The following is a 13,035-nucleotide window of genomic DNA, read 5'->3' as shown; positions in this document are numbered from 1 at the left end:
CTTCCTAATCAGGAACGTATTAACCTCCATTTTCATTATACCCAACGACTTGTCCTCCTCAGCCGTCTCTGAAAATAATTTCACAGATTCACCATACGTCAGCGAAAGAAATTTCTCCCAATGTGTGGGTCCCCGCCAGCCAGGACAATTCACCACGGTTCCCAAACATGTTAATTTTCTGTATAAGCCTCTCGTGTTGGGCGTTGTCAAACATCCTGCTGATATCCAAGTAGACAATATCCATGTGTAACTTCATCCATCACTTTTGTCACCTCCTGGAAGATCTCAATCAAGTTAGCAAAACTCGACTTCCCCCAGCCAAAGCCTTGCTCTTGAACCGTAACCCACCTCAAACATTCTTTCTTTCATACTCCTGTGGAGCAGTAGATAAAAAAGGCCGAATGTTTGTAAGACCAGCCTCAAGGGCAGCTTTAATTCTGCATTTATAAGGCTGCTGAATGGTCACCTACTATGTTATTATTCGCTCTTAATAATAATATGACATCTTTATATATAAAATTGTAACACTGTGTATCTCGTAACTAATAACTTCTCACTTAGATAACCGCAATATACTTACAGAAGAGCAGAAAGATACTGTTTGGGTATGAACGGATTTAAGGAACAACTGATAATAGATTGTGTAATTCTATATCAAGCACTGGGGAACGCAGTGCTCTTTCAGCGTTATATTGTCTATTAAAAATCATTTGATTTTCTCCCTTGCATGGTTAAGAGAAATTCGTAATATCTATAAAATGCATCGAATACTTGTGAAATTTCCACAAGATTTGATAAAGCATTTGTGTACCATACTTTCCCTATTAACAACCACAGCGGAACAACCACCGTTATCAAAATAAATGTGGGGATTTTCTAGAGCGACTCACTAAGCTCACTATGGTTTTATCTAGCTTTAAACCCGCTCTCTATTTTTTCAGAAAAACAAATTTAAAAAAAACAAACAAACATGCGAGTTATACCTTGAGACAGCTATACAGGGATGATTTGAAATTAGTTGCTCTTGCATGAATAAATCTAAAACAAATAATGCAAATAATGGAACTAATTTCCAAAGAGTTGCACATGAAACTTAGACCAGAAAAGTACAGAACATTGAACATAAAGAAAGGTGCAGTAGAGTTAATAGAATATAAAGCAGAGCATGAGGTTACAATACAACCGATAGGTGAATATGAAACATATAAGAAAATGGATGAGTGTGTGATAAAGGAAAATCTTCCAACAAAAGTTAATTCAAGGTTGAAGAAAATCTGAATTAACCTCAAACCTAAAGAAATACTAAATTTACATCAAGGTGTAAGAATATCTGCCAAACAGAGCTGAGAAGTAAAAATAGAATAGACACTGAACACTCACTATGTACATATTGACGTACTCTTTTTGGTGTAGTATCTTGGTCTGAAACGGATCTGAAAGATTTGTAAAGAAAAATGAGAACTCAAATTAAAAAAAAAAATAGAAAGCACTATGTTTACTCGAGCACACTTACATTAACATGGACTAGGACAGTATGAGGAAGAGGAACAGCAGATATAAAAATGTACAGAACAGTCAGATAAACTTCTCAGAATCAGGTTTAATATCACCAACATATATTATGAAATTAGTTGCAATGCGGCAGCACCACAATGCAATAAACATAATAGAGACCAAAAAAAAAAAAGAATTATAGTAAAGTGTGTGTGGTGCCTATCTCTGGGTGTATGTGTATGGATGGCTGGTTCTTTACTTGTGAAGAGTAAGAGGTAACAAGATGGCACATCATTAAAATTAGTTCAACAATGTCCTGCGGCCTCTGTCACAAGCCGGCTGCTGACATTCGTTGACTTTGATATTTTCCTGCTGCTTAAAATGGTCTTTGTATCTCTTGCCAAGAGAGAGTTCTCCGTAGAGTACTGATTTCAGTAACCTGGAGTTGTCCCTGCCCGACACTTGTTGAATGCCTTGGGATTTTCCTTAATCCTTTCCACCAAGGCCTTCTCATGGCCCCTTGTGGCAGTCCTAATTTCATTTTTAAACTCCTTCCTGCAAGCCTTGTAATCTTCTAGATTCCTATCATTTCCTAGATTTTTTTTGATCCTTTCGTAGGCTCGTCTTTTCTTCTTGACTAGATTTACAACAGCCTTTGTATACCTTGTACATCTTGTACCTTATCATCTTTTCCATGTTTCATTGGAACATACCTACTCAGAACTCCACGCAAGTATCCCCTGAACATTTGCCACATTTCTTCCGTACGTTTCCCTGGCAACATCTGTTTCCAGTTTATGCTTCCAAGTTCCTGCCTGATAGCCCCGTATTTCCTCTTATTCCATTTAAACGTTTCCTTAACTTGTCTGTTTCTATCGCTCTCCAATACTATGGTGCAGAAGATAGAATTCTGCTCACTGGGAGATCTGACACCTGACCAGGTTCACGTCCCAATACCAGATCAAGTACAGCCTCTCCTCTTGTAGTCTGATCTACGTATTGTGTCAAGAAACCTTCCTGAACACACCTACCAAACTCTACACTATCTAAACCCCTCACTCTAAGGAGATGCCAATCAATATTTGAGAAATTAAAATCTCTCACCACAACAACCCTGTCACTATTACTCCTTTCCAGAATCTGTCTCCCTCTCTGCTCCTTGATGTTCCTGTTACTATTGGGTTGTCTATATATATATAAAAACACAGCCGGTAGAGTTGTTGACCCCTTCCTATTCTTAACTTACACTCACAAAGACTCGGTAGACAACCTCTCCATGACTTCCTCCTTTTCTGTAGCCATGACACTATCTTTTATCAACAGCGCCACCTCCCCCGCCCCCTCCCCCTCCCCACTCCCTGACCTTTCAGAAACATCTAAAGCCTGGCACTTTAAGTAGCCATTCCTACCCCTACACCATCCAAGTCTCTGTAATGGCCACAACATCAAAACCCCAAGTGCTGATCCACGCTCTAAGCTCATTCGCTTTATTCATGATACTCCTCGCATTAAAATAGACAGATCTCAATCCATAGGACTGAGCGCGTCCCTTCCCTATCACCTGCCTATCCTCCCTTTCGCACTGTCTCCAAGCTTTCTCTATTTGTGAGCCAGCCTCCCTTTCCTCCCTCACTTCAGTTCGATTCCCACCCCCGCCCCCCAGCAACATTCACAAAAATCTTGCTTAAACTACAACTGATGAAAGACACCATACCTTACCATAAATACAAGCCTGCTCCACTTTTAGTATTAGAGTCCTACACATCCAACTGTGGCCAATCCACTGTTACAGGTAGGACAATACGCAATAACTCTCTGGCTGTAATTTTACAGAATAAACAAGCAAAAACAACGTTTTAAAATAGCTATAGCCATTCCAAACACACATAACTGACAGAGATCAATTCATGAAAAACATCAGAAATATGCCGAATTTAAGGGAAATTGAAAGAATGTGGAACGTGAACAAAATGTACATTGTCCCGATAGTAATATCCACAACTGGTCTCATCCCAAAACCACTGTACATTAGTACAATTAGCTCCACCCATGTAAATCTTCCGAAAGTCACAATAGTATACACCACGACAGGAGTCTGAAATTGCCTATCAATTGAGAAATGTTTGTGCTTGGATATGGCCGTACCTCAGGATTTAACAGTTTGAACTGTGAAAGGATAGAAATAATAAGTTCTTTATAAAGCACCTAATTCGGACGATGTTGTTCAATCTGGGATACAGTGGAAATTAGAAAATAAAAGATAAAATAATGGCAGTGTTAAGAAAGGTTCAATTAATTAAAAAAAGTTTTGCGCGTGTGTTTAAAAGTAACAACTGGAGTCTGCATCCCTTACAGTCTCAGTCTCCCTAGTTATAACTGTGTCGAAGACTTTTCACCAGTACTGTAGTGTTAGGTGCTGAACTCCACAGTTTAGGGCAACAGTTCAAAAAAAAAACCTAACCTGCCAATGATTTCGGCAACTGCAACACTGTTTCCCTCTAATATGCTGTTCTCTTTTACCTTGTACGACTTCATTGTACCGATGTGATTAAATTATCCGTTTGGATCGCATGCAGAAAGGTTTTCCATTGTACCGCGGTACGCGTGACAATAATAAACCAATTTACCGATTTATCGTTGTCAATAATACAGAGCCCCTTGGTTGCTAAGATTTTATACTGGCGTTGGTCGTGGGGATACGTTGGTGGAAGCATCTCTTCCGACAGGAGAAGGGCACAGGCGAGTGATTGGCGACTTAAAACCGGTCGCTTCGGGCAGATGGGACTCGACTCGTCGGCCATGACCGGCCGCTCATCCAAAAGAAGGAAAATTCTGATCTCAACCCTCCGCTGCTTTGCAACTTTACCCTCATTGGGAAGACTTTGGGAGTAAACCCTGTCACGTACACAGTGATGGGTTAAAGAGCCAGCAGAAATACAAAACACTTTGGAGTCCAGTATTGCTATTAACCAATAATATTTGTTAGTAACTACGCAATACAGTAATATAAATGCAGATAAATCAAACAGGTTTGCAATGATTATATACATGTGGAAATATAAGAAAACCATGCTTCTTTAAGTCTAGGGGTAAATAGATAGTCTTACGATAATGAGTAAAATTCAGTTCAGTTCGTGGTAGTGAGTTGAGTAGTGCTGGAGAGAGAGAGAGGGAGAGATTTGAATCTTCAGGTGAGCTGACGCCGTCGATCTTCCCGTTGTCCTCCGAAATCCTTTAAAAGTCACCGACTGTGACAACAACAAAGGGGACCGCTATTCTGTGGTGGAGCTATCAACCCATGCGAGGGTTGGACACACAAATAACTCCCCTCCGGTCACACCTTCTCTGCACTACGAGAACCACTCATCGATCCGCCTGATCAATACCCCAAAACCCACTTTTTCGGTGGGCACAACAAAGCTCATTGTGTCCAAAATCATGTGTTTCAGGCCCATCATCTGACCTTCTATTTATCTCACCGTACTGAGTACCAACTGTCTCTCAAATAACTCCTCCCTTCTCTCGTCAAACAGGCAGTGTCCTTGGAGAAAGTATAAATTACCTGTGAGCAGTCTTCATCTCCCTCTCCCTCTCTCTCTCTCTCTCTCTCTCCCTCCCTCTCTCTTGCAAACAAGGTGTTTAAGGTGTTTGTGTTAAATAACTCTCTCTGTCTTTTTTCAAAAGCACAGTTCGTAGGGGTAATCGAGCACAGTTTATAAGGGTAATTCAGGACCCCGTCACAACCCAATGGGAAAAGCCTGGAGCTGGAGCAACGCAGACTGGCAACGCCAGCGCTTCTGGTTCCAAACCGTATCGGTCTCTGCCGTTCCTTTGGGTTCATCAGATGCATGGAGAGATGGAGCTAGCTACATGGGCAGCAGTTTTCTCTCCATATCGTAGTGTCCTGGCTTGCGTATCTAGTCAGCGGGACCCAACATCCATGGTCAACTCTGACAGACAGAAGACCCATAATACAGCGCCCCACACCCGCACTGCCAGACTGATCAGTAGCATTTGCCAAGACTGCACCCCCTCTCCCAGAAACATGACTTAAATCACTCAGACGCTTGTGGTCTCTCTCACTCACAGAGATACCGTCTTTCACCGCTCCTCCATCTCTAAAACTGAAAACTACCCATTTTCGTTCTTATCATTCCAATGCGTTATCGATACAAAACTTCACGCATATTCCCCTCCTATTTTCATACAAGAGCAGTGGACACCTGTAACTACCCAGCGTGCAGATTTGCCAAAATGCACAGTGTCCTGCTCTCCATATTTCCACACCAGATGAATATTAACAACGCCTGTTAATGATACAAGTAGTGTTCTAAATATAGTGAAATGTTGTTTTGATGGAAGTGCAGTCAGGATTGCAATAGTATACCAGAGGAATGCTCACCTTCACAAGTAATCAGTACCAGATTATGAGGATTGGACATTTTCTGGGACATTCATCGCTGTAAATTCAGGTGCCTGTGAACAAAATGTTACTTTCTGTCCTAATATCCAGGGAGTCTTGAATTAATTCATGTAATCTTAAACACTGAATGTTGAAATGCAGTTATACAGTTCCTTGTCAGATGAGCCATTTAACATTTTGACAATGTTCTCTGTTCCCATGGAAGATGTTCAGCAGAAACACAAGGAGACTCTGCGGGCACAAACTGAAACACTGAGAGTGAACACGATCCTGATGACGGAGAAGGTGAAGGTTTTCCAGCTGGTTGATCGATACGCTGAGCTCACGGTCATTTCTACTCTTCGAGATCGGAGACTGGTGGAGCATGAGCTGCTGGCAAGAGGCAGAGACCACGAGGAGTGGAGAGAGAAACATCTCCGCGGAGAGCTGGAGAAAATCCGCATTGATCATCTGTTTCAGAGCAGTTACTCATATAGTTCCTGGGAAAGAATGAAAAGGTTCTTCACACGATCATCTTCGGGAAGTTCGGCTGTCGTGGCCGGAGTCCCAGGGATCGGGAAAACAACAATGGTACAAAAGTTTGTTTATGACTGGGCCACGGGGAAAATATACCAACAATTCCAGTTTGTCTTCAGTTTCAAATTCCGGGATTTAAACACTATTAACTGTAGAATAAACCTGAGGGAACTGATTCTGGATCAATATCCTTACTTTGGGAATTTCCTGAGAGAGGTCTGGAAGAACCCAGAGGGATTGTTGTTTATATTCGATGGTTTGGATGAATTCAAGCACAGAATCGATTTTGCTGACGGTCGGAGAGACACAGAACTAAAGCACCAGTGCCCAGATCCCGAGTGGTGGTGTGAAGTGTCTGACATAGTGTACAGTTTAATCCAGCACAAGCTGCTCTCAGGGTGTTCAGTGCTGGTGACCACCCGACCCACTGCCTTAGATTTATTGGAAAAGGCGGAGATCAGTGTCTGTGCTGAAATCCTGGGATTTGTTGGTGAGGAACGCAAGGATTATTTCTATAGGCATTTTGAAGATCAGACGGTGGCAGCAGCTGTTTTCAAACACGTGAAGGAGAACGAGATCCTGTACACCATGAGCTACAACCCCTCCTACTGCTGGATCCTCGCTCTGGCACTGGGCCCCTTCTTCACACAAAGAGACAGGGACCCCCAGCGAGTTCCCAAAACTATAACCCAATTATATTCCTACTATACTTACAACATCTTAAAAAACCACGGCCGTGATATTGAGAATCTCCGTGATGTGTTACTCAGGGTTGGTCAGATGGCCTTCACAGGGCTGTCCCAGAAAAAGATCGTCTTTACAGATGGCGATTTGATCAGCTACAATCTGCAGCCTTCGCAGTTCCTGTCCGGGTTCCTGATGGAGCTTTTGGAGAGAGAGAATTCTGCCCGGTGTGTGGTGTACACATTCCCACACCTCACCATCCAAGAGTTTGTAGCTGCAGTCGCACAATTCCTGACTATACATCCCAGGAAAATCCGGAACTTCCTCACTGAGGCCCACAACACGACAGATGGGCGATTTGAAGTATTTCTCCGTTTTGTTGCTGGTCTCTCCTCCCCAATGACAGTTCGGGGCCTGGAGGAGTTTCTGGGTCCATTTGCTAATGAAAGAACCTGCCGGGTGATTGACTGGGTGAAGGAGGAGATTGAACGTCAGATTAGAAACACAGAGACTGAAATTGGTAAAAAGAGCCTCCTGAACACATTGCACTACCTGTTTGAGTCTCAGAATCGTGGACTGGCTCGGACTGCACTGGGATCTGTGGAGACACTTTCATTCCGCGGGATGACGTTGACCCCGATTGACTGCGCGGTCCTGTCTCATGCTATCGGACTCTGTGATACAATAAAACAGCTCAAACTGGAGTACTGCCATATTCAGTGTGAAGGAATCCAGCGGCTGGGACCCGGGCTACACAAGTGCCAAGATTTGAGGTATTTTTTTTTGTTGTTTTATTTAACTTTTACTCTGAACAGCGAAACTGTTCCATTGTCTTGTTTCAATGTAAGGGAATTTGTGTAAAACTCTGGTAAATCAGATTGTGAAGAATTGTGAAAAATGCTCAGGAGATTGGTCGGTATTCCTCAAGGACGAGAGGGTTCTGGGATTTCTTGTAAAGGGACGTTGGAGACGTCATCAGATCAGTGAACAATGGCCACTGGTTTAATAGCAGTGAATCACAGGAATGGTCGTGATTCTCGCTGCCTGTGGCACGTCCATTGACAATGTTCCTTCTCACTGTCTCTGACACCCAGACCGACACTGACTGCAGCAGGTGGGTCAGAGATTCACACCCCCTTACCGGTGAGGGACAAGAGACCGTCAGCAGACTGTCCGAGTCAGTGGGAGAGCATTTCTTCTGTGAGATTCCCTCTCCCTTCCCTTCGCTGTGCCTTGCGATTTCCATCATTCCACCTGTGTGACTGTGCTCACTACCAGATACCCACACCTCATGGGCGCATCTCTTTTCTCCGGATTGTGGGCCTCTAATTAGACACACCCGCCCGTGCAATCTATTTCTGCCTCCTGGTCTTGTGGGTTCACCTTTTCCATTGGCTATCCTCATCATGGATCTCTCTTCCTCCTGATTGCATCTCTTCACCTTATTCTACTTCCTCCTATGGAATCTCTTTCCATTCCCCTACATCCTTTGGGACCTCCCTTCCACATACACCTTCGTACTGTGGGATCTCCCTTCCACATCCCCTTTCCTCTTGTCTGATCTCTCTTCCCCATCCCCCTGTCTCCTGTTGGATCTCTCTTCCCCATCCCACTCCCCGCTTTGAGGATCCCTTCCGCCATTTCAATCGACATTTTCTCCTTCCTGCCGAACTTTCTCCCGCCCTTCTGACCCTCTCAAGTCACCAACACTTTTCTAACCATCGTGGAATGAGACAGAATTTGGTGATTTTTCTGTGTCACACCTATGGACTACATTACTGAAGTTCGGTGAATACTCTGGAGCAGGGCAGTGAGGGACCTGATAGTGATGGGAACTCCGACCAGTGATTTACTGAAGGGTTTAATGTTTCCTGAAATATCCGAGTGAGAGAAATTTCATGAGACCCACGGTTTGAACCACTTTGTTCATCAATTTGTCTGTTTGCGTTTAGACTTGGGGATAATAAACTGGGAGATTCAGGAGTGCAAGTGGTGTCTGCGGCTCTCAGAAACCAGGAGTGTAAAGTACTGACACTGTGGTAAGTACCAGGCTGTGGGATATTGTCTTTACAGTCACTAGGTGTCTGACACTGAACAATAATGTGATCATTAATTGTGCTACTGATAAACACTGGGGATTTTTATCTCCTGTTTCTATATCCTTCGCCCCACTCTCTCACATCTCCAGGCTGGACTACGTTGGTCTCACAGATTCTGGTGCCGAACATCTCGCCTCCGCTCTCAGTACAAACCAATCACTGGTGGAGCTGAACCTGAGTGGTAATGAACTGGGAGATTCTGGAGTGAAACTGGTGTCCGCGGCTCTGAGGAATCCGGAGTGTGAAATACAGAAACTGTGGCAAGTACCAGACTGGGAGATTGTGTTTACAGTCATTGGGTGTCTGAGACCAAATATTAATGTGATCAGTAATTGTATTACTGATAAACTCTGGGGATTTGTACCGTGTCCTGTCTCTCTGCGTCCTTTACTCTTACTCTTTCTCTCTTTCATCTCCAGGCTCTACAGTGTCGGGCTCACAGATTCTGGTGCCGAGGATCTCGCGTCCGATCTCAGTACAAAACGATCAATGAAGGTGCTGAGCTTGGCATCAAACTCGCTCACAGACCTATTTGTCCCCGCTCTCCGTCGCCTCGTACTGAACCTCCCGCGTCTGGAATGGATCCGGTGAGTGTTTGTGTTAATGTTCAATGTGATAAAATATCAGCGGACTCACGGGTTTTCTGGTGATATTTATCTGTGAGTGTTGCTGAAAATTAACCCTAGTTCCCTGTTACGACACTATAGTGTAATCCATTTATTTCAGATTTTTCCTCCATCTGTTTCAGCCTGGCGGGGAATCAGTTCAGTGAGACAGGGAAGATGGAACTGGAGTCTCTGACGGAACTCCGACCCGGACTGAAAGTGGAGCTGTGAACGTCTGCATGTGTGAACATCCCCGCCCGCGGGATAGGGGTATTTTGACCGATTTCCTTCCCTCCTTCAATGCGCGCCGTCCTCTTTAATTTCCAACGGATCTAATGGACCCTGGTCCTGGGCGAGCCCTCTGTGTCGTCAGAGTTGGCTCGGCAGTGACGTATTCCGCCTTACGTCAAGTGTCGCTGCCTTCCAGCGTTCGTCCGTGTTGAGAGCTCCGTAAGTGTGACCCCGGTAAATTACACAGACAGGAAGACTCCGTGGGTGGGGCTCAGTTCCCAGGGTGGGATTATCCCGGGAGAGAATGCTTTTGTTCACTTTGAGCTGAGGACGGTGCATTCGGCAGTCTGGCCGATATAATGATGTTAAATTGACAAAGCCCTCGGCTGTGACACTGGTCTGTAGCGATCTCGGACACTGCCCTGAGGTGTGATTTTATAAACATAGGCTCTACGATGCTGAGTGTCGCTGAGAAACTGGACTGATTATTCAACCTGTCACTCGTTGTCTGCGGTCAGTTAATTGTGTGTGACTGTGGTAGAGGTTGCAGCCCCTGTATGAGTATCTGACGATGCTGCTGCTCAGGTTCGGGCTGCATTTCAACACCGCGCTTCTCATATACGGGCACCCGATACAGAACAGGGCGGGTCGCAAGGAGGATCTCCTGGTAGGATTGTTCCTGGGCCGGGCCAAAATGGTTATTCACGGATCCAGACGGCGGTACGTGGAGGGCTGTGCCCGTCCGAATGGTTGTCCCCCTTCCGAGGATGCGTTCGTGCCCAGCTGTCCTCGGAGAGGGAGCATGCGTCGCAATAGGTACATTGGGGGATTTCCGGGAGCGCTGGGCCCCACAGGGAATCGACTGTTTAATAGACGCTAGTAACCATTTTTTTTAAAACTGAGTGTACTCACAGTATTGTAAAATATGAGTGGTTGTACCTTGTGTATTTGTTGTGCAAATAAACTTTTATAGTTTTGTAAATAAAACGGTGAGCAGTTTACTAATTCCCGAATGCCACGCACTGTTTAGTTTACATTTGTCATGATGAACTGTATAGACCGCTGTAACGCCTCGTCCATGCAGACAAAATCGAATGAAGAGATTAGAAGCACCGATAAAATATCTGGCGCTAGTCCACAGAAGTCCCGAAGAGGGAGGAATGCGAGTGGAACACCGACATTAAACACGTGGTGAAGCACTATCACGTCGCACACTCCCAGCGTCAGATACGGACTGAAGCTCCCTCCGTACCGTCCCATCACACATTACCAGGGTCAGACACAGCGAATCCCCTACACACCGTCCAATCAAAAAAAAAAAAAAAATCTCGGGTCAGACACAGTGTTAGTACACAATCCGAATCAACTCACCAGTTATCAGACACAGAGCGAACCTCCCTCGGCACCGTCCCATCACAAAACTTTGTGATCAGACACAAAGTGCAGCTCCCTACGCACCGTCCTTACACACAAAACCAGGGTCACGGTTTCGTCACAGACTACCACAGTCAAATTCAGAGAGAAGCTCCCTCCGACAAAGCAAGTCCGTCAGTGACTTCTCCAGATAAAAGTGGGTGATAGCATATCAACCAGCTGAAATCGGTGGGGCAGAAACAGGAATGTTATCACCATCGGCACATAACAATTGATGTACATGGCAGACCTGACTTGGGAGACCTCAGAATGGAACAACTGTTCCAAGAAGATGGGAAGATGAGGATAAAGGGGAAGCCTGTTAGGACCGAGATTAGGAAAAACTTCTTCACACAGAGAGCGGTGAATCTGTGGAACTCCCTGCCACAGGAAACAGTTGAGGCTAGTTCATTGGCTATATTTAAGAGGGAGTTAGATATGGCCCTTGTGGCTAAAGGGATCGGGGGTATGGAGAGAAGGCAGGTACAGGGTTCTGAGTTGGATGATCAGCCATGATCATAGTGAATGGCTGTACAGGCTCGAAGGGCCGAATAGCCTACTCCTGCACCTATTTTCTATGTTTCTATGTTTCTATGGAACAGGCACTATCAAGGGGATAATTTTCAGTCCTCTCATCCTGAGAATCAGGACAGTTTTGTCAAAAGTAAGATATCCTGAATCGAAAATGGGTAAGTAAAGACGGGCGGCTTGAGTCCAACGACAATTGGGAGCCTAGATTGGATGGATTCGAAGAATAGATACAAAATATGGACATGAAATAATTTAATATTTAAACCGGAATTAAGAGCAGATATTACACTTGTGCGTTACAGGTTTAATTCAACATGAAGGGAATAATGTATTGTACTGCGATGGCATCAACCATGACTGGGGCCAAGTTCTGTCTTGTTCCAGAGACAGTAGAGCGGACAAATGTGTTAACAGTGATCTCGTTGCTTGGTAAACACACAGTGAACAGAAACGAATCATTTCAATGGGCACGGGTAATACGGTCTAACAAAGGATAAACTGAGGACCCAAACTTGTATTAGACATACCTGGACAAAAGGTATAGTCCCTATGCTATAAAACTCTAGATGTGAGATTATTCAGTATCCCAGATGATATATATATGAGTCAGTATCCAGGTCCAATTATTCAGCAGCCTTCAGGTAATGATGGCCATGGTAAGATTACAGTTATGTGAGATCGCACTCTTGTGTATATTGAGTGGGGCAGTCATCTACACAAGAGGTATATCGACTGGGGTGGTTTCTCAAAGGTTGCTTTTATCATTATAAACTGTCGACAGTGGAATGTAGTACACGGTGAGAGTAGAATGGGACAGGTTCTAAAGGACCCGGAGAAGAGTTTCTTTGTCAGGGGCCAAACCCTTTCTAGGATTTCAATACTGTTAGACAAATCAGTACCCCATACCCACAAGAAACGGAAGCTGCACCGGAGCCTAAATGTAGTGAGACCCAGCGTAATACAAACGGGTTAGGATTAGTGTTAGAGGATACAGGGGAATTTGTCACTTTGGTACCAGCGTACCAGCAGGTGCAGGTAA

At 44.4% G+C, this 13,035-nt stretch overlaps 1 protein-coding gene across 3 annotated transcripts in view; it reads left to right on the top strand.

Moving 5' to 3' along the window:
* Positions 1 to 11,039, top strand: part of LOC140206708 (NACHT, LRR and PYD domains-containing protein 3-like) — a 43,484-nt gene extending 32,445 nt beyond the window's left edge. For 2 of the 3 annotated variants that reach the window (XM_072274873.1, XM_072274874.1), the window contains exons 8-11: positions 6,123 to 7,890; positions 9,070 to 9,156; positions 9,306 to 9,803; positions 9,965 to 11,039. In XM_072274873.1, coding sequence (XP_072130974.1) covers positions 6,123 to 7,890; positions 9,070 to 9,156; positions 9,306 to 9,803; positions 9,965 to 10,052 — 2,441 coding nt within the window. In that variant the 3' untranslated portion in view covers positions 10,053 to 11,039. The remainder of the gene's footprint in view (positions 1 to 6,122; positions 7,891 to 9,069; positions 9,157 to 9,305; positions 9,804 to 9,964) is intronic. The other variant, XM_072274875.1, reaches the window with a different exon arrangement.
* The last annotated feature ends 1,996 nt before the right edge of the window (positions 11,040 to 13,035 follow it).

Source organism: Mobula birostris, chromosome 13, assembly GCF_030028105.1.
Source record: "Mobula birostris isolate sMobBir1 chromosome 13, sMobBir1.hap1, whole genome shotgun sequence".
Taxonomy (NCBI): Eukaryota; Metazoa; Chordata; class Chondrichthyes; order Myliobatiformes; family Myliobatidae; genus Mobula; species Mobula birostris.
This window is presented reverse-complemented; position numbering and strand designations above follow the sequence as displayed.